The sequence below is a fragment of the Brassica oleracea genome, chromosome C4, assembly GCF_000695525.1.
Source record: "Brassica oleracea var. oleracea cultivar TO1000 chromosome C4, BOL, whole genome shotgun sequence".
NCBI classification, from domain to species: Eukaryota; Viridiplantae; Streptophyta; class Magnoliopsida; order Brassicales; family Brassicaceae; genus Brassica; species Brassica oleracea.
Window position 1 is genome coordinate 26,341,049 of NC_027751.1, and position 17,260 is coordinate 26,358,308.

The following is a 17,260-nucleotide window of genomic DNA, read 5'->3' on the forward strand; positions in this document are numbered from 1 at the left end:
AAGACATACGGCTAGATGTAGCTGTATGTATGCGGCTGAGGGTTTAAATCCTTTTTGGTTTTGTTTTGAGTTTTCTGAAGACACCTGAACCTTTTGTGATGAGTTGAACGGTCTGTGAGGAGAGAGAGAGCTGCTGCTGGTTGCTGACAGAGAGAAAATGAGGCGACTGGAAGAGCTTTAGGAGTCGCCGGAAAATAGCAAGAGATCGTTTGGTTTCTGATTTATGGGTGGTGGATTTTTGGAAGGGTTTAGAGACAAGATCGTGCTGATAACGTGTTGTGAATGAAGAGGAGAACTTGTGTGTATTATTAGGTCGACCAACTGGTCTTTATATACATATGGTAATGACGGTCTAAGTACTGGATCGACATGAGATCATACTTATCCTTAACTAGATAATGACTAGTAATACGTAAGATAAACACCAACTATAATGTAGATAAACACAAGAGTAGATAGGCACCAGTATGATCCTGCGGATGGGCTTAGCCCGTCTTGCTACACGGGCTGATAAATGGGTCGATCACTAAATGGTTTATAACAAATGCAAATTTGTTCCTTGTTAATTTTGATAAGGAACCATCATTCCTCATCATTCCCAAAATGTTGTTTATGCTGGTAGTGTTTGTTGAATCAATACAATAAAAGAATCTAAAAATAAAAGATTATTCTTGAGGTATAGGAGAAATCTTTGGATGAAATCAAATGGAAAAAAACATAAATGAGATTTTGTTGAGTAAAGGTTCATTACAAAAATGATACAAATGTAAAGTGAACATTTTCAATATACAAATGTCTTATGAAAGTATGTTTATTAATCTAAGAAGAGGAGAATCAATCCCTTGCTAAAGAGATGTCTCTTTATTTATACAAGGAAGAAGCTAGGGCATCATAATAAAATGGACCTAGCTCATTGTGTAATGGGACTTGAGGGAGGATGTAAATCCACCCCCAACAACAACGAGCACCAGTTGTATCCACAGACGTGTGTTGACATGAAAAGATCAAGAGATCCACGGAAGCTCTATAGTCACAGGAACACAACTTAAGTAACGTTTAATATTAAAGTCAAGACTCTTCAAAACCGTTTACTTTGGTGTAAATATTTTGCAACCATTTTCACTCAAAGTAAGCGGAATTTCAACTTAGAATGCCAAGGCAGTTTCTTCAAAAAAAAACTTTCTTCAAATTAAGTCGATCACGAGATCTCCTTACGAAGCTTCATCAGATAAAAGAGACAAGTTAAAAAGAAATAGAAAAGAAAATGATATAATAAAAAAAAAAGGAGTAAATGGTGTTTACTCTACCAAAAGTTAAAATAAGCGTATATTTTTCTCTGAGTGAAAGTTAACTTAAAAGTTGAGTAAATATTTACTGTCCGTGTATTTTCTAATGCTAGTTGAAGCCAAATCTAGCAACTGAAGTCGAACGCAAAAGATGTCCTTATGACGCTTTCATCAACTGATCTGATTTCACTTTTTACGAAGACAAATCAGCTGCAAGTCATTGTTCAAGATCTGTAAACCACAGAGGCCAAAGGTAATAATAGCACAAGTACATCATACTTTTTATAATTTATAAGTAAGATTGTCATAGTACATAACGATGGATAAGACAGACATGCGTCCAACACGTCTGAAGTATCAGTTATTCAAACACCGAGATTAAACTAGTAAACTTGAAAGTTGCACATCGTTCATGAAAAGCGCCTACTAAACATGCAGAGGCTGGAGGACAGGACAGCCATTGAGGACGCGGAGCGCCACCACTAAATCTCCAGCATTACAGATTCCCTCTTTCTTTGCGACTTGGACACCGAAACTAATCATGTCCTCAATCGTTTTCGATTCCGCCCCCATCAGCGGAATGATCCCACGGGACACCAAGCCATGACTGGCCACATGAGACCACCATTTGAAGGACTCCGACATCGAAACAACCAAGAGAACAGGAACGCTCGGCCTGCACCTGGCCACAAGATTTACCGCAGCCTTGGCAGTGATAATGATAGCCTTTGCTTTGGGGTACTTCCAACAGGCGTAAGCGGCTTTCCTCGCCGTGATGGGTTGTAACGGTCTCGGAAGAGCTTTCCTTATTTTTTGCTGCACAGCTTTGTAATCGATGGAACTCTCCAACTCTTTGCAGAGGCTTGAAATTCTTTGCAAGGCGGTGTCAGGGTGAGCTTCTTCTTCGTCGGCTAGGAGCATGACGCAATCGGTGGTGCAATCGAGGACAGCGTTGGGGAGGTCGTCGTCGGTGGTTTGGCCCCCAAGAATCTGTACGGCTGTCACGATCGGTATCCCGAGTGCACTAGCCTTGTCGATCATCTTTTTCTGATCCACTCCCGGACTGCCTCTAGCCAACAAGACTGCATCAGTTTTCTCCATAATCTCATCCACATTAGCAGCTGCTTCTTCGTTGTCAATCTGTCAAAGTCATTAATTACCAAGAAATCAAATCTCAAGGGAAATCAAAATATTATTTATGATCAAAGGGTGGTCACGAGCATAGCTAGATGGAATATTTATAATATCAATCGGTCCCCATTTTTAACTCACCTTTGACATAAGCATGATGTTGTTTGCGTGCATACCAAGCAAGTTCCTGACTTGGTCTAGATCAGACCCTTTGTGAACAGAGGACAGAATAATGATGTCGATCCTATTCGGAATCCCCCATTGAACAATATCAACTTTATCTTTCCGTGTAAGCGTGGGGAGATTAATAGTCTCTCCTTCTCCAGTTCGTATCTCAGGACCCTATAAAACATATAAATAATAATCCCAAAGTGAATATTTTTTATAAACACACAAAAAAGAGAGAGAGAGAGAGAGAGAAAAGTATGGACCTTTGTGTCGAGCATGACGGCGCAGAGGATACCAGTGTTCCGTATGGCGGTTCTGAGATTAATGATAGTTTCTTGGTGGTGTGCGTGAGACCCCTCAGAGAAATCGAATCGGGCTATGTTCATACCAGCTTCGAGAAGCTTCTCTATCATCACAACTGATCTAGACGCTGCTCCAAGTGTCCACACCATCTTAGTCTTTGCCGCTCCAATCTTAATTTTTTGTTCATACGCCATTCTGAAAAATCCCCTACAAAAAAAAAAAGGCTTCTTTTTTTAATAGAGGAATTGTCAGTTTGTGTTTGTGGAAAAAAATATATATAATCAGACAACGGAGAAAATGATCTGCCTTGTCTGAAAAGTAACAACCTTTGTTTTGCTTCTAGATAACGGTTTCACGGAGGGCGGCGGAGGCGCGGTGGTGCTAGGCGACGCTTCTTTTTTCTCTGCGTTCGTTTGTGACGGCGGCTAGGTTTGTTTTTTTACCTTGGGATGTTAGGTACCGTCCACAGATCTTTAGATACACACGAAAAAGGAAAAAGGAAAGATTTATAGGAATAGGCTTGGGCCAAAAAAGATTAAAACAAGAGAACAAAACAAAATTTCTTTCCAAAAAAAAAAAAAAAATTAAAAGTTTGGGCCTTTTCACTATAAAATTGAAACAAATTTTAAAATGTTTTCAAATTATAAAATGGTGTTAAAAAGTCAAATTATAAAATGATGTGTTTTTTTAATCGGAAGGCTGTGAAAATGTATCTTCACATCGTATCCTATGTTTTTTATGCCAAAAATGCAATTACTTTTAAAACCTTAAAAAATATTTAAAAATTAGTCTTATCGTTTGAAGAACATTTTTTTTTAAATGGATTAATTTTAAAGAGTTGTATCTTTTTCTTATAAAAATTGTATTAGTTTTAAAGAAATTGATATCTATCTGAAAAGCCGTGAAAAATAATGTGCAATAATAAATAGAACAATTTGTGTTTGGATAGCAAAAAACGCTAAATGAAACAATAAAGTTATTAATCTTAATTTCTTTTCCTGCTAAATGAAAATGTGTGTGTGTTTTATTACAAATCTCCATTTTAGGTTACGAGTGTTACATGAACACATGATCCATGTTCTATGTATTCATACATTTAGATTATATAGAAATTTTGAATTGCCTTCCTTCTTCTTCTACTTCATGACGGTCATCATCTGATAATGGATCCGGTATGTGATCATCGTTCTAGATATCATCGCCACTATCTTCATTACCCTAGTAGTTTTCATTTCCATCTTCACAGCCAGCTTCTCTAAAATGATCGTCTTTACGAATTGGTACATCGAGAAGCTCATTATCATTTGACTGCAGCACCGGTTAAGACTCCTTATATCCAGTCATATCTTCAACAATAACCTCACAATCATCTCCCTCAAAATATGAATTCTCACCCGAGTCCATAGCTTCTTGTTCATTACGATGTACCACTGTTTCTTCTTCATCCTCACGTCTCACTGTTTCTTCATCAAATCCAGAACCTTCTTCATCTCGTGTCCTAATAAGAAGTCATCATGCGACAGAATCAATTACAAGAATCAATAATAAGAATTATTAACATGAAAGGAACTGATTTTACCTTTTTTTCTTAGTTGTTATTGAAACTTCAGGAACTTTAAAACCTTCTTGAACTGTGGGAGGAAAAGAAACATCTGGAACTTCAAAAACTATGGGATTTGATGAACCCCTTTGGATTTGAAGCTTATTTCGTGCTCTTCCTCGTCTTCCGGTGAACGTCTTCACCATCACGCACGCTGGAAATCTCTCTGCACTCGATCTAGGGTTTCAGTTTGGGGATTTCTTTGTTTTCAAGGAAAATCACAAACGTCGTTTCATATAATATTAACGGGTTATGACGTCTGACTTTTTTGATATTTAATTTGCCAAGTCATCATTAAATTGGGGAATAAAAACGTGCAACTAAAACTTCAGTATTTAAATTGCCTATTACAAATAGTATAGTCTGGGAATTAAAAACCATTTTTCCCGATCATTCAAGGATATAAATTGATGCTAGCTCACCTAACCTGTGCTAACCGAGGCTCGATGTTCAGTCCGTTTTGGAAAATACGTTAGAACTCCTAGTTATGCATGTGACTTGTGTCTGTCTACGCGCAAATGATTAAAGTTTTTTTAATGTGTGGTCATATTGCATTTTGAATCCACTTGACCGAAGACATGGAATCATTTCGATATATGAAATGCAATCAGCCAGTGTTATTCCTTGCCAATTATTGAACGTATATATAGAAACTGAAGTTAAGATATATTATAGCCTTTTTAAATGTCCCCTCTATAGAAACTATTTCTTACCACAAAATAAGTTTATAAAATCAAAATAACAATCATTTTAATAATAATACAATTGCAATATAAAAGATGACTGGAAAATATACATGATGGAGAAAGTTTAAAACACTTGAACCAATATTAATAGGAGAAACCGAACAGAGATGATTTAGATAAAGCAAAATTAAAGATTAAGATTTTATTCAGTAGGTTAGGGGTTAATAGTGAAATAGAAAACTTGGGGGTAAATCTGGTTAAATATAGAAAATATAGGGGGGGGGGGGGGGGAATAGAAATAATAAAATATACCATTGGCCTTTTGACCTAGGACGACGCCAATAGAAAAACAAAGAAACGGAAACCATGAGTGATGGCAAGGAGAAGATCGGATGTTTCATGGAAGCCCTAGAATCTTTCTTCATCAGCGGTATAAACGGGGATGATGTTCCACATTCTAATGGGAATATCATCAGTGTAAGTTCCTCTCTTTGTGTTTTGTGTAGAGTCTTTGATTTTTCCTTAGGTTGGATTTGGAATTTTGAATCTAAGTTTGAGGTTCATGACTTAGCTTGATTCTGATTCTTCAACTCACATTTTGTTTTAATCTTCAGTTATACCAAACAGAATATGAAAGAGCCAAAGTCTATGAAGATAAGATGAAAGCACGTTTGAGATATGCCTATGCCTAGGGATGTTAACTACAGGGTTAGGCCCAACCCTCTTTTGTTTATTATAAGCTCAGCCCTATTTTAACCCAACCCTATTTTAACCCTATTATAATCAAGGGTTAGGGTTGGTACTAGGGTTAACTCATTTAATTGAAAAAAATATTTCATTTATTTTTGTTATTAAATTTTAAAGATAAAACTAGATTAATTAAGATATGATATGATTCTTTCCTCCAATTTGTTGAGCATCAAAATCAAAAGTTTTCCTCCCAAAATCGCAAAATCGAGTTTTTACTCCACAACTAAGAATAAAATTTTTCCGTCAAAAAAAAAAATTGTGTTTTTTTTCGCCAAAACCTAATGAGTTTTTCCACCAAAACCACAAAATCAAGTTTTCCGCCGAAACCGGCAAATCGGGTTTTCTCGCCGAAACCGTAAAATCTAGTTTTTCCGCCAAAATCGCAAAATCGAGTTTTCCCGCCAAAACCGCAAAATCGAGTTTTCCCGCAAAAACCGCAAAAACCGCAAAATCGAGTTTTCCCGCCAAAACCGCAAAATCGAGTTTTCCCGCAAAAACCGCAAAAACCGCAAAATCGAGTTTTCCCGCCAAAACCGCAAAATCGAGTTTTCCCGCAAAAACCGCAAAAACCGCAAATCGCGTTTTCCCGCCGAAACAGCAAAAACGAGTTTTCCGCCGAAACAGGCAAATCGGGTTTTCCCGCCAAAATTGCAAAATCGAGTTTTTCCGCTGAAACCGCAAAATCGAGTTTTTCCGCCAAAACTAAAACCGCAATATCGAGTTTTCCCTACAAAACCGGCAAATCGAGTTTTCCCGCCAAAACCGTGAAATTGAGTTTTACGGGTTTTCCAGAAAAACTTAATTTTACGTTTTCACGGGAAAATTCGATTTTGAGGTTTTGGCGAAATACTTGATTTTGATTTTTTGGCGGGAAAACTCGATTTCGAAGTTTTGACGAAAAACTCGATTTTGCGTTTTTGGAAGGAAAACTCGATTTTGTTGTTTTAGTTGAAAACTCGATTTTGCGGTTTCGACGGAAAATTTCGTTGTTCAGTTTTTGGCGAGAAAACTCGACTTTAAGTTCTTTTTGATGAAAAACATTATTAAATATTGTATAATAGTTGTGTGAATCAAAATAAAAGGGTTAGAATTTAAACCCTGGTCCTATTAGGGCCAACCCTATTTGAACTCTATTTAAAAAATGAGGGTTAGGGTTACAAATGGGTTTGCAGGGTTAGGGCTAACCCTGTTAGGTTGAGCTCATATTAACATCCCTACCTATGCCCTCACCTAAATCCAGTGACGTTCAGCATGGGATAAGATGAGGCTGGTAACATCAGAACAACATCTAAAAGTTCAGTTGAATCACAATATTTAGGCACTGCGCTCTTTCTGGCTCCTGAGATAGTGAACGGGTCAGAGGATATTGACCAGAAGGTAAATCTGTAGAAAGTCCGTAGAAGTTAGTCGACTTTTATTTTGCAAGTGTTTTTTTCTCAGGGGGATTTATGTTTTTGTTGCAGGTTGACATATATAGTTTAGGAATTGTGTTCTTTAGAGATTTGGCATCCATTTGAAACCGCAATGGAGCGGCATGTTGTTCTAACCAAACTGAGAAATGAAGGGATATTGCCTGCAGCATTGGAGACCAAGCATCCTATTTTAGCTGAGCAGTTGAGGCTCATGGTATCTGACAATCCAGATGAGAGACCGACTGTGGTTTTGGTGTTTTCTGAGGCGTGAAGAACATAGGAAAATACCAAAAGAAAATAGTTGATCTAGTTGACTTGAACTAGTTCGTATGTTAATGCGCTACGAGGATTTTGTATGTTAATGCGCTATCAGGATTATGTAGTATGTTTAAGTGATTGCATATGTTTTATGATGGATTTATGTAAGGACACATCTCATATGTGACGGAGACACTTAAGAGTTTGTGTGTTAATGCGTTATCAGGATTATGTAGTATGTTTTATGATGGATTTATGTAAAGACACATCTCATATGCGATGGGGACGTGTCTTGTTTCTAACGTGAATAGGGAAGCTCGCTTTTGAATATTCAGTGTATTAAGAAATACAACCCCAGGAAAAAAATGCTAAAATGCTCAAATGTTCATCTCTCTACTATCTACTTGACTTTTAAAATGTCATCAAACGGCTTTGCTAGAGTGATGATGTTACATCACCTGAAGCTCAACAAACAAGCAGAAGACATATCTGAGCGTTATAGTCATTATAACGAAACATTTTGGAAGGTTTTGCTATTATAATTAATAAAATAGAGAAACTCCTTTTTTAACAGATTAGTTTGTTGAAGCACTTGAAAAAAAAGAGAGACAGAGAAACAGAACCGTCAAAAGATGGTTCCATACATTTTTTGGATGCCTAAGTAAATTTATCTAAAATCTTAGACCGGTTAGGTGCAGGAGGTTTGAAATCTTCAATCCTCAGACCTGAGCTCCTGTGAATCTCAACAAAAGCTTCTTCTCCTGCTTCTGACTTTATCGTCTCCAAAACACTCCCAAGAACATCACCTCCTAACCCAAACTCCATCAGACTTCCTGGTTCTTCTCCTCCTTCACGTATTAACCGACCAATCTCTGCCAATGTCACTACTTTCTCTGTCACACTTTTACCAAAGATTTTGCCTAGAAACTCTGCTGCTTTTGGAGCATCATTCACAGCATCCTCCAGGGTCGTCAAAACAGTTTCAAACCTGTCATCAAAAGAGCCAAACAGATTTTTTAAAGGAAGAAAAAGACAAGTGATCATCAAAGTGATTTCTTTTACTTACCCTTTCACTAGTTGGGCTTCGGTTAAGACGTTGTCAGCAGATTTCACAAGGTTAACAAGGAGCTTGGCCAAGAGATCTCTTTCTTTGTCTTTTCTCTCGAAAGAATCAGTAACCCACAGAGAAATCATTGTTGGGTGGAAAGCTGGTGAATTTATGTCTTTCATGCATAAACCAATCTCCTTCTCATCTCGGGCACTGCACAAGAACACACAGTAATTGAAACTCACCAAAGTACCCTTTTCTAAAATAGGTGACTACAATAGGCACAGAAAGAACAGACAGGAACTAACAACAACACTATAATAAGTAAAAGGAGACATACTTAAAACTCACATGTGGTAGAAAACTAAATAGCGCGTACTTACCAGTCAGTTTATTAACATATTCATCAGATATATAATCTATTAAAATCAAGGAACAAGTGATCATCTTCCGTTTTTTTTCACCAATTCTAGTTTACCTACTTCAAGAATCAATTGTACTCTTAACTGTAAATGAATAAACCTTAACTGAAGCAAATTGTCTCTGCTGAGATTTTTTCACGAGTGAGTGATATGCTCAATGTAGCAGTATGCAATGACTAAAAGATGAACAAAACATATGACCAGATAGGAAGGATAAATATAGTACCTGTAATATTCCTTAATGGCAGACAAGGACATATCTTGTAATCGTTCCTCGGACAACAAATTTTCTCGAGGGCTGTTTACTGCTGACGATGGTCCTTGCTGTACTTGCCTAGCAGATGACACTTCTGATGACGGATCAGAAGCACGAGAAAACTCCCTGTGCACATAAGTTGATCCCCGCTCTTGAGGACTTGACCGTCCGTGAGTAACAGGACTTGCAGGTCTTAGTGAGCCAACACCATTCAAACCTCCAGCTGGTCGCCTAGGATCAGACTGCATAGTATTTGACACTACTGCAGGCTTCCTAAACGACATTCCTTGACCAAGACCACCTTGAGGGCCCAAGGTAATAGGCTCCTCACCAACTGACCTTTGAGACATTGGAACCATCCTAGGCTCATAGGCTGACCTTTCATCAAATCTAATGTCCTGGTTATTATTATTATAGCCACGACCTTGGGATGGTCCATGATAACCACCCATTTGGGCACTCGGAGGTGACAGCATTCCTCCTCCTCCTCCCCTAGGACTATACTCCATATGCCCTCTTCTTCCTGACACATTCATTGAGGGTCCACGTGATAGCCTCTTAGCTTGAGTTTGGCGTTCTTGTGCAGCATCTCTATGCACTTCCTCTATTTTCTTTGGCCCTTCAACCTTCATTCTCTCCTGCCATTTATTCTTTCTCAGATCGATGGCATTAATCAACATGAACCTCACCCTAGAAGACAATTCTTCTTTGCCTGATAGCATCTTCATTCTATCAAAATATCCATCTATATAAGCCTTAGCTTTGCTATGATCGATCATAACTCCTATCGTACTCATTAGTTTACACAGAGCTTCAATGTTCTCTTCATGTGGATCCTGTTCATACCCGAGCAGTTTTTGGATGCATGCGTGCATGATCTTCTCAGTCAACATCCTCTTCTTGTATAACTCACCAATAAGTCTAATATTACCGAGCATTCTCCTACGCACTTTAAGTCTCTTCTCTTCCCTCTCCTCCTCAGTTTGTTCTACTTGTCCTTCTTCAGCAACTCTACTGGCTTCTTCCTCTTCTTTCTCTCCTCTCTCAAATTCCTCCTGACACTTATTGAGTAGCAATCTTTTGAAGGTAACCTTCTCACCGTCCTCATTTAATTCAGGTAACGCCCCAGACAAATGTACACAGAAATCTGCATACATCTCACAGAAGGTAGGCTCCATCAAAGCCTTGTCAAATATCTGTGAGATGACACCAGTAAGCGTAACAACGTTGTCAATATTGACACCTTTAACTTGCTCAAACAGCTTCTCAAAGTTTTGTGGAGTCAGCTTGTTCAAGATGCCCTTTAACTGCCTTTGCTTTGCCTGTTCTTCATCTGTAACAGTACCAACTTGGTATTTTCTCTCAGCTCTGTGCATCACCTGCATAGGAGTATGCGGAGAAGGAAAAAGCCCTTTCTGTTGGAAATTTGAACCTCGTTGCCACCTGTCTAAGTCGTTTCTGCCCATCGGACCCACAGGTTGCATCGGTCTAGACATAATCGGTCCCTGCTGCATACGAGGGTTTCTTAGAACTCCTGAGTTTCCTCCTTGACCAGTTCGGAAACCTGAGTTACCTCCATGTCCTAAGGGAAGAGAACCCTGATTCTTCGCCCACCTATCATCAACCATATTGATGGGACGTCGACCACTACTACCTTGCCGATCCATAACCTTTCCATGTTCATGATGAGGCGCACCCGTATTAGCAAATATCAAAGAGTTAGCAATATCAGGCGAAACGTCAAAGCCCTCAGGAAGAGCAGTAAACATGTCTGCAAACTTAAGGAGGAAATCGCGGGAGTATTTCTTTTCCGTATTACTGCAGCTGTCTCTGACCTCATCTGCGGAACCTGGATTTCCCTGCACACTTTCAAGCTTTGGTGTGGAAACATCAGCTGCATCTTCCCAGTTTTCCGGTTCATTTTTCACTGGTTCAGCATCCACGCTGGCCTCAACAACATCTATGGCAGGTGCCAGCTTCTCGTTTGAAACATCAGAGCTCTCCGAAGGCATTGCAATCTCTTTCTTCTCCTCAGGCCCTTTATAAGCCATATAGAGATCAGAAGTTGTCCCCGCAGCATCTGCTTTCTGAAGAATTTCTTTTATTTTCTTCTTTCCTTTGGTAGAAGTAGTTCTTCTTATGTTCGATTCAAAAGCAGGTTTATCCTTGGAAAGAGAAGCTGGGGTAGATGTCAAACTATTACTAGAATGTCCAACAGGAACCGTAGATGACTGAGTATGAGTAGAATGTGGAAGCTCGGAGGTTGTATCATCGGCAACTTTAGCTGCTACTTTCTCAGAGTCGGAACTAATGTCTGTGGCACCATCCACCTCATTCTGCGCCTTCTCAAGCACGCCTGATACTGATTCGAGTTTCTCATCAGAAATTAGAGACTCTTCAACCTGCTTTCCTGAAATAGTCCGCTCATCACAGTTTAGGTCTTCCGCAGTTTTGTCAATTTTTGTATCTGGTGAGTCAGAAGCGGGAACGTTTTGCTTCTCAACCCCATTGGTAGCTGGAAGTGGTGAATTTTCCTTAGCAACAATGGCTTTTGTTTCGAGATCAGATACCGGAGTCTGTCCATGAACCTGGGTGAAGCAGCGCCAATAAAAACAAAGTAATGTTACCAGGTGACAGAAAAAAAGTTAATGAAGAATTTCTAAAACCAAAACACAGTACCATACCTCAGTTGCATTATGAGAGGGTTCCACCTTACACGTCTGTGTTTGATCTTCAACTGAATTTGTTGCAACTGTAACCGTCTCCACAGGTGCCTTTGCTGGTGGAGCAGACGAGTTTGATAATGCGGAAACAGAGCCAGGTTTCGTCTGCTGTAAAGAGTCCAATGAACCTGTCTCGGCCTTCTTTTGAGACAGAGCAACGTTAGTTTCTTCAGAAGTAGCAGCTTGCTTCACTGTTACCCTCCCAGGTGCAGGCAGAGCAGATGACGTCACATGTGCTTTCACAGATGAAGAATCAGATGAAACATGTGGAGCAGATTGGTTGGTAAACTGTACCCTCTGAGACCCATCACCAACTGAAAATTGAAATCTTGGTGCCTGAGCGGATGACATTGGACCACTGTTGAAGGGTACAGAAACTGGAGGATACATCATGGGACTGGAGCTAAAAGAGGTTTGAATAACATTAAGTGGTCGTGGAGCAAATGCTGACACTGGATGTGATCTGGGAGGTGTGTTAGGATGCGATTTAGGACCTTGTGGTTGGCCATCTTGATGCGGGTCACCGCGTCCACCAAGTCTCAGCTCTTCATGCGTGTCGGGATGTGTAATCTTGACGGGTGTTGTCTTACGTCCCCCACCATATTTCCCTCCTTGCTGCTGGGGATATTGCGGGCTCATACCCACACCCACGTGGCCCATCTGAGGATGAATCTGAGCACCCATGGGGCCCGCAAAACCATGTCCCTGCGCCTGATGCATCATACCCTGATGGTGCATGGGGTGCGATGAGAGACTTGGAAAAAACACTTGCTGCTGGATCTGAGGTGTGTTTCCCATAGGTAATCCCATAGGCATTGGCATCTGAAATGAGGTTGGAGCCACATTGGGAGGCTGCATGTGCATATTCGGCGGGGCACCGAAATGCACAGGGTGAGGAACCTGCGGATGCTGCTGATAAGGCGTCTGGACCGAAGGCATCCGGATATGCGTAATTGGAGACTTCTGCGTTTGGCTTAGAGGGGACATATGATGGACTTGCACATCTGCTTTATCACTTGATGGATTGCGCCCCTCTTTCCGCATCACTTGATTATCTGCAGCCTTATTTGGCGAGTTATTTTTAGGTACAGAAGCTGGCACGTTCGGTGCTGCTTTTAAAGAAGCTTGCTGCATCTGCAAACAAAGTGTCACAAACGAGAAGGCAAAATTCAGACAAACTGGAATAAAAGTCATCAAATTAATGTTCAGTCTCTAAATAAAAATCATGTGGTCTAGAAACAGCCCCCATTAATAGCAAATGCAAAACACTACCTGTGCACGTTTCTGCTCATCCATATTAGGAGGTGCTGAGCTAGTTCGAGCAGGAATCTAGAAAAACCAACATGGCAGATGATTCAGGTATTGATCAAACAAACAAACAAAAAGGAAGGAACAACAGAAGCGTATACCTTCATCAAATCAGGACCAAGTGACCCGAACTGGAAAGCAAACGCTTTAGAAGGGTCTCCAGAGACTGAAAAAAAAAACATACATTTATAAGATGTACAAGAGAATCTAGTCAGGCGAATAAAACAGTCATCCTACCTTTAACTGTGTTCTGAGCCTCGGTGCTCTTGGAATTCACAGCAGGAGACTGCGAAGTAGGAGCCTTTGGAATAGCTCCACTGGTTGAATTGGCCACCGGTTCACCAGACGCTCCTGTAACTCACGATATAACAAACTGTGAGCTAAACCAAAACGATCACACACTAAAACAAGAGGACCACATCAAAGATCATACCTTGAGAGCGAGATTGTACATTGGGACCGTTGTGATTGTTAGAAACTGAGTGATTCACAGGGGGAAGATTCACCCTAGGCTGATGCTGCCCTCCTTGAGGCTTCTTGAAACTAACAAAAAAAAAAAAGGTTAAAACTTTTCATATCGAGAAATTGAAAATCTCATCGAATCGATTTGAATACCTGCGATTAGAGGGATCGACAGTAGCGGAAGAGGCGGGAGCAGGTCTGGCGCCGGCTCCGGCTCCCCTACCGTAACCGGCGGCGGAAGATCGGTGCGGCTGTTGCTGTTGCTGTTGGTAGCCGGCGGATCGCCCAGTTGGCCGATATTGTTGATTATCGGTGGGGCGTGGTTGGTTGTAGGACATCTCGAGCAAACCCTAATCGTCGCAGTTTTTTTCGAAGCTAATCCTAAAGCTATGTGATGGAGTGAAACGATGGTGAGGGAGATAAAATTAGGGTTTTATTGGACGGACTTGATTTTAGGAACAAGAAAATAGAAAGAGATGAAGGGGAAACAAAAAAAAGGAATATAAGAGAGAGAGAGATTGTTTAGTGAAACAAAGTCTGGTGCTATTTTGAAAAATAATCTGAGATTTTAGGGGTATATGTGTTAATTTGTAAAGTTTACTTGTAGCCTAATACTTTGGTTTCGGTCAATGCAAAGAACATATCAAACTAGAGAGCGCTTTCAGGAGATCGCGATAAAAACTGTTCGTTACAAATATTTCGAGAGAGATTGAAAACAAATTATAAAATCAAATCAAATCTATTCTTTAATAAAAATATTTAAAGTTTATCTTTACCTTCATTGATTTACTGAAAAAAAACATTGCAGATAATAAGTGAAAGATTTTTTTTAATATGTCGGTTGTATTTGTATATAAAGTGTGCGTTGACAAATGCTGGATTTTCCACGTAAAAACAAATAAATAAATGCTTTGATAAAAGAACAAATACATGCATACTGAAATAACTTTTATTAAATTTGAGATGACAAATGACACGTATGGAAAGAAAGAACGTCTATACTTTCACACTTGTAATAATAATCTAAAATTACAAAATTGTTTTGGAAAATATAGCCAGTGTTTTTTTAGAATAAATAAAACAATGAAAGAACTCTTCTCCGATGTACACCACAAAACTAGGCATATTGGAAAAAGAAATTAAGTACATGTTCAAATTACAATGAACCAAAAAAACATTCATCTGTATGTGATATGCTCCATATGCAGGCTTTATGATTTTAAGTTTAACTAGCGATTTATAGGGGTTTCTTAAAAATAGTGTGCTATATAACGATTTTTCTTTTAATTTCAAGCTGAGACGTCAAATCATACATTTGAAACTGAATATATACGCATTCTTTGTCCATATGGTTAGGTGGTCTAGGCATTTAGCTATAAGTTAATATATATTCGTTGCGTACATAGCATAAGCTTACTCTTAGTAGAAAGTTAGGTAATCTCTTTCTGTATTGGGTGGTTTAATATTTTTGTGTTTTGTGAACATAAGAATTTACTTTTAAGAGTATTTGCAGATCTATCCAATTGTTTTATTTTGTTTCGCCTGTTAAAATGATAACAAAACACTACATTTCCATATATGTATTGCAGGTAGAAAAAATCTTTGATCTCTTGTAGACGTATTTTTGATTTTTTTCTATGACCTGGTCCTGAAGTTTATCTTTGATACAAGAACGGAAACCCATTATGATACCAGTGGGTCTTAGTGGGCTACATGTTCTTACGGGAGAAGCCCATCTAAACTGATAACATTATTTTTACAATGAAATTTTGATTTATGAAATATAATGTGGCAAGTCTAATTATACTATTTTATGGCGGTATACATGTTTAAGAACATCCCAATGCACATTATCATATGTGCCAAGTGCATGTAATGAAAAATGATGATCTTGTTATCTTGGTTCCATTTGTATTATTCACACCTTGTCTTTAGTTTAGAGAGAATTTTTTGATAGCAGAAACTAACACATTGCAAAGTTAACATTCTGTCCACAAATATCTTGAAGGTCTCCTGGATCACATCACTCTCTTCTTTACCCTTTCCTGGCTAGATTTGTCGGAACTAAGGACGAGATGTTGCCGAGAACATCTTCAAGGAGCAAGCTAATATGCAGTTCTGAAGCAAGTGTCCAACTGGTAGGCACCCACAAACAAAGCCAATCGCTTCCATAAAAGTGCCAAAATTTGTAAACTAGTTTTTAAAGAAAGCAAATCAAACACAGACAGAGATAATACTAAGATTCAATGTTACTCAAAAGTATTGTTTAGTACTAGCATGAAGGGAGATGTTAAAGTTTAAACAAAACACGAGTATAAGTGGACATTGTGAAATCCCTGAGTCAACATCTAAGATAAACTCCCCTTATCTTGATATATGGTAAGATAATAAACGGATGTGAGTCATTACGTGATCTAAGTTAGTTTATAAAAGCATCTCCAAAAGAAACTCTATAACTCCAAATATAGAGTTTTTTGCTCTCCAAAAAGAAACTTCAAAACTTCAAATTTGAAGTTTCATCTTTTTATTTGCATTTTGGTCCTTACAATTATACATCGTATTTATAATTCTTAAATATTTCTTTGTTTTTTGTTTTAATCCTTAAAACTTTTATATCTCATAAATATTCAAATTTGTTTTATAAATTTAAGTTTACACATGAAATTAAATAAAAATTTTAAAACAAGATTTATAATATTTTAAAACTAGAATTAAACAACAAGAATATTACAAAAAACCATAATAAAAACTTATTAAAAACCCATGAAGACATAATTATTACTCAAATTTAAATATTATAACAACACTAATAGTTTGGTAAATTTGCTCCGGAACCTCCCAAATCTCCAAAATATTGTCCAAACAAATTTTGTGTAACCGAAGATGATTGTTGTTGTTGCTCTTGACGCCTTTTTCGTACGATTCTTTCTTGTTCAGATCGAATGTATTCACGAATATTAACATCATCATCGATAGAAGCTAAGTTTTTTAGCAATATTTTATTTTCTTTTACTTCTTTAAAAGCTAACTTTTTTGCTTCATTTTGCAGTCGTAGTTCAATCATCCCATGACCTTTTTCCTTGCTTGTTGTACTTTCGTTTAAAAGATCAAGGATTTTTTCGTTTGATGATATCAAACTATCAGCGGGTATATTATGAGGATATCCGATTTCAACAATTTTTGGCTCGTAATCTACAAATACAAAATAAAGAGAATCATTTCTTACTTCGAAATGCACTAGTTGATCCACTACCAGAGCATTACGGAAATAATTTTATGAAATAATGTACTATTTTGCTTGCAGTTTAATATTTAATTATGTACTTTTATTTATAATTTTATATTTTAGTGTAAGATTTTTTTAATTAATATTTCTGTAATATTTATATATATGTACTAGTTATTTATAGAAGTTTTATGAATTTACATCAACTATGACAAATATAA

The 17,260-nt window shown here is 38.2% G+C and overlaps 2 protein-coding genes and 1 long non-coding RNA gene across 3 annotated transcripts; 1 reads left to right on the forward strand and 2 right to left on the reverse strand.

The window, feature by feature from the left end:
- Window positions 1-1,543: 1,543 nt before the first annotated feature.
- On the reverse strand, window positions 1,544-3,437 carry LOC106336738 (pyruvate kinase, cytosolic isozyme-like). Its single transcript, XM_013775667.1, has 4 exons — window positions 3,215-3,437; window positions 2,849-3,095; window positions 2,559-2,759; window positions 1,544-2,426 (listed from the first exon to the last, which is right to left on the reverse strand). Exons 2-4 carry the CDS (start codon window positions 3,080-3,082, stop codon window positions 1,713-1,715), a joined length of 1,149 nt encoding a protein of 382 aa, XP_013631121.1. The 5' UTR covers window positions 3,083-3,095; window positions 3,215-3,437; the 3' UTR covers window positions 1,544-1,712.
- A 2,076-nt stretch (window positions 3,438-5,513) lies between these two features.
- LOC106340669 lies at window positions 5,514-7,901 on the forward strand. The gene is made up of 4 exons (XR_001269472.1): window positions 5,514-5,651; window positions 5,789-5,882; window positions 7,165-7,301; window positions 7,388-7,901. It is a non-coding gene; the product is annotated as an uncharacterized LOC106340669 (long non-coding RNA).
- A 239-nt stretch (window positions 7,902-8,140) lies between these two features.
- Window positions 8,141-14,151, reverse strand: LOC106341694 (eukaryotic translation initiation factor 4G). The gene is made up of 9 exons (XM_013780396.1): window positions 13,967-14,151; window positions 13,785-13,894; window positions 13,589-13,702; window positions 13,453-13,517; window positions 13,316-13,372; window positions 12,005-13,177; window positions 9,291-11,908; window positions 8,661-8,855; window positions 8,141-8,582 (listed from the first exon to the last, which is right to left on the reverse strand). Exons 1-9 carry the CDS (start codon window positions 14,149-14,151, stop codon window positions 8,252-8,254), a joined length of 4,848 nt encoding a protein of 1,615 aa, XP_013635850.1. The 3' UTR covers window positions 8,141-8,251.
- Window positions 14,152-17,260: the final 3,109 nt, after the last annotated feature.

What these genes read in the sequence shown, in the direction of transcription:
- LOC106336738 (XM_013775667.1), bottom strand. Translation starts at nt 3,082, where the DNA reads ATGGCGTATGAACAAAAAATTAAGATTGGAGCGGCAAAGACTAAGATG. An exon ending in CCGTCATGCTCGACACAAAG is followed by an intron (nt 2,760 to 2,848) that starts GTCCATACTTTT and finishes TATGTTTTATAG; the next exon opens with GGTCCTGAGATACGAACTGG. An exon ending in ACATCATGCTTATGTCAAAG is followed by an intron (nt 2,427 to 2,558) that starts GTGAGTTAAAAA and finishes TGACTTTGACAG; the next exon opens with ATTGACAACGAAGAAGCAGC.
- LOC106341694 (XM_013780396.1), bottom strand. Translation starts at nt 14,151, where the DNA reads ATGTCCTACAACCAACCACGCCCCACCGATAATCAACAATATCGGCCA. An exon ending in GTCGATCCCTCTAATCGCAG is followed by an intron (nt 13,895 to 13,966) that starts GTATTCAAATCG and finishes TTTTTTTGTTAG; the next exon opens with TTTCAAGAAGCCTCAAGGAG. An exon ending in TGTACAATCTCGCTCTCAAG is followed by an intron (nt 13,703 to 13,784) that starts GTATGATCTTTG and finishes CGTGAGTTACAG; the next exon opens with GAGCGTCTGGTGAACCGGTG.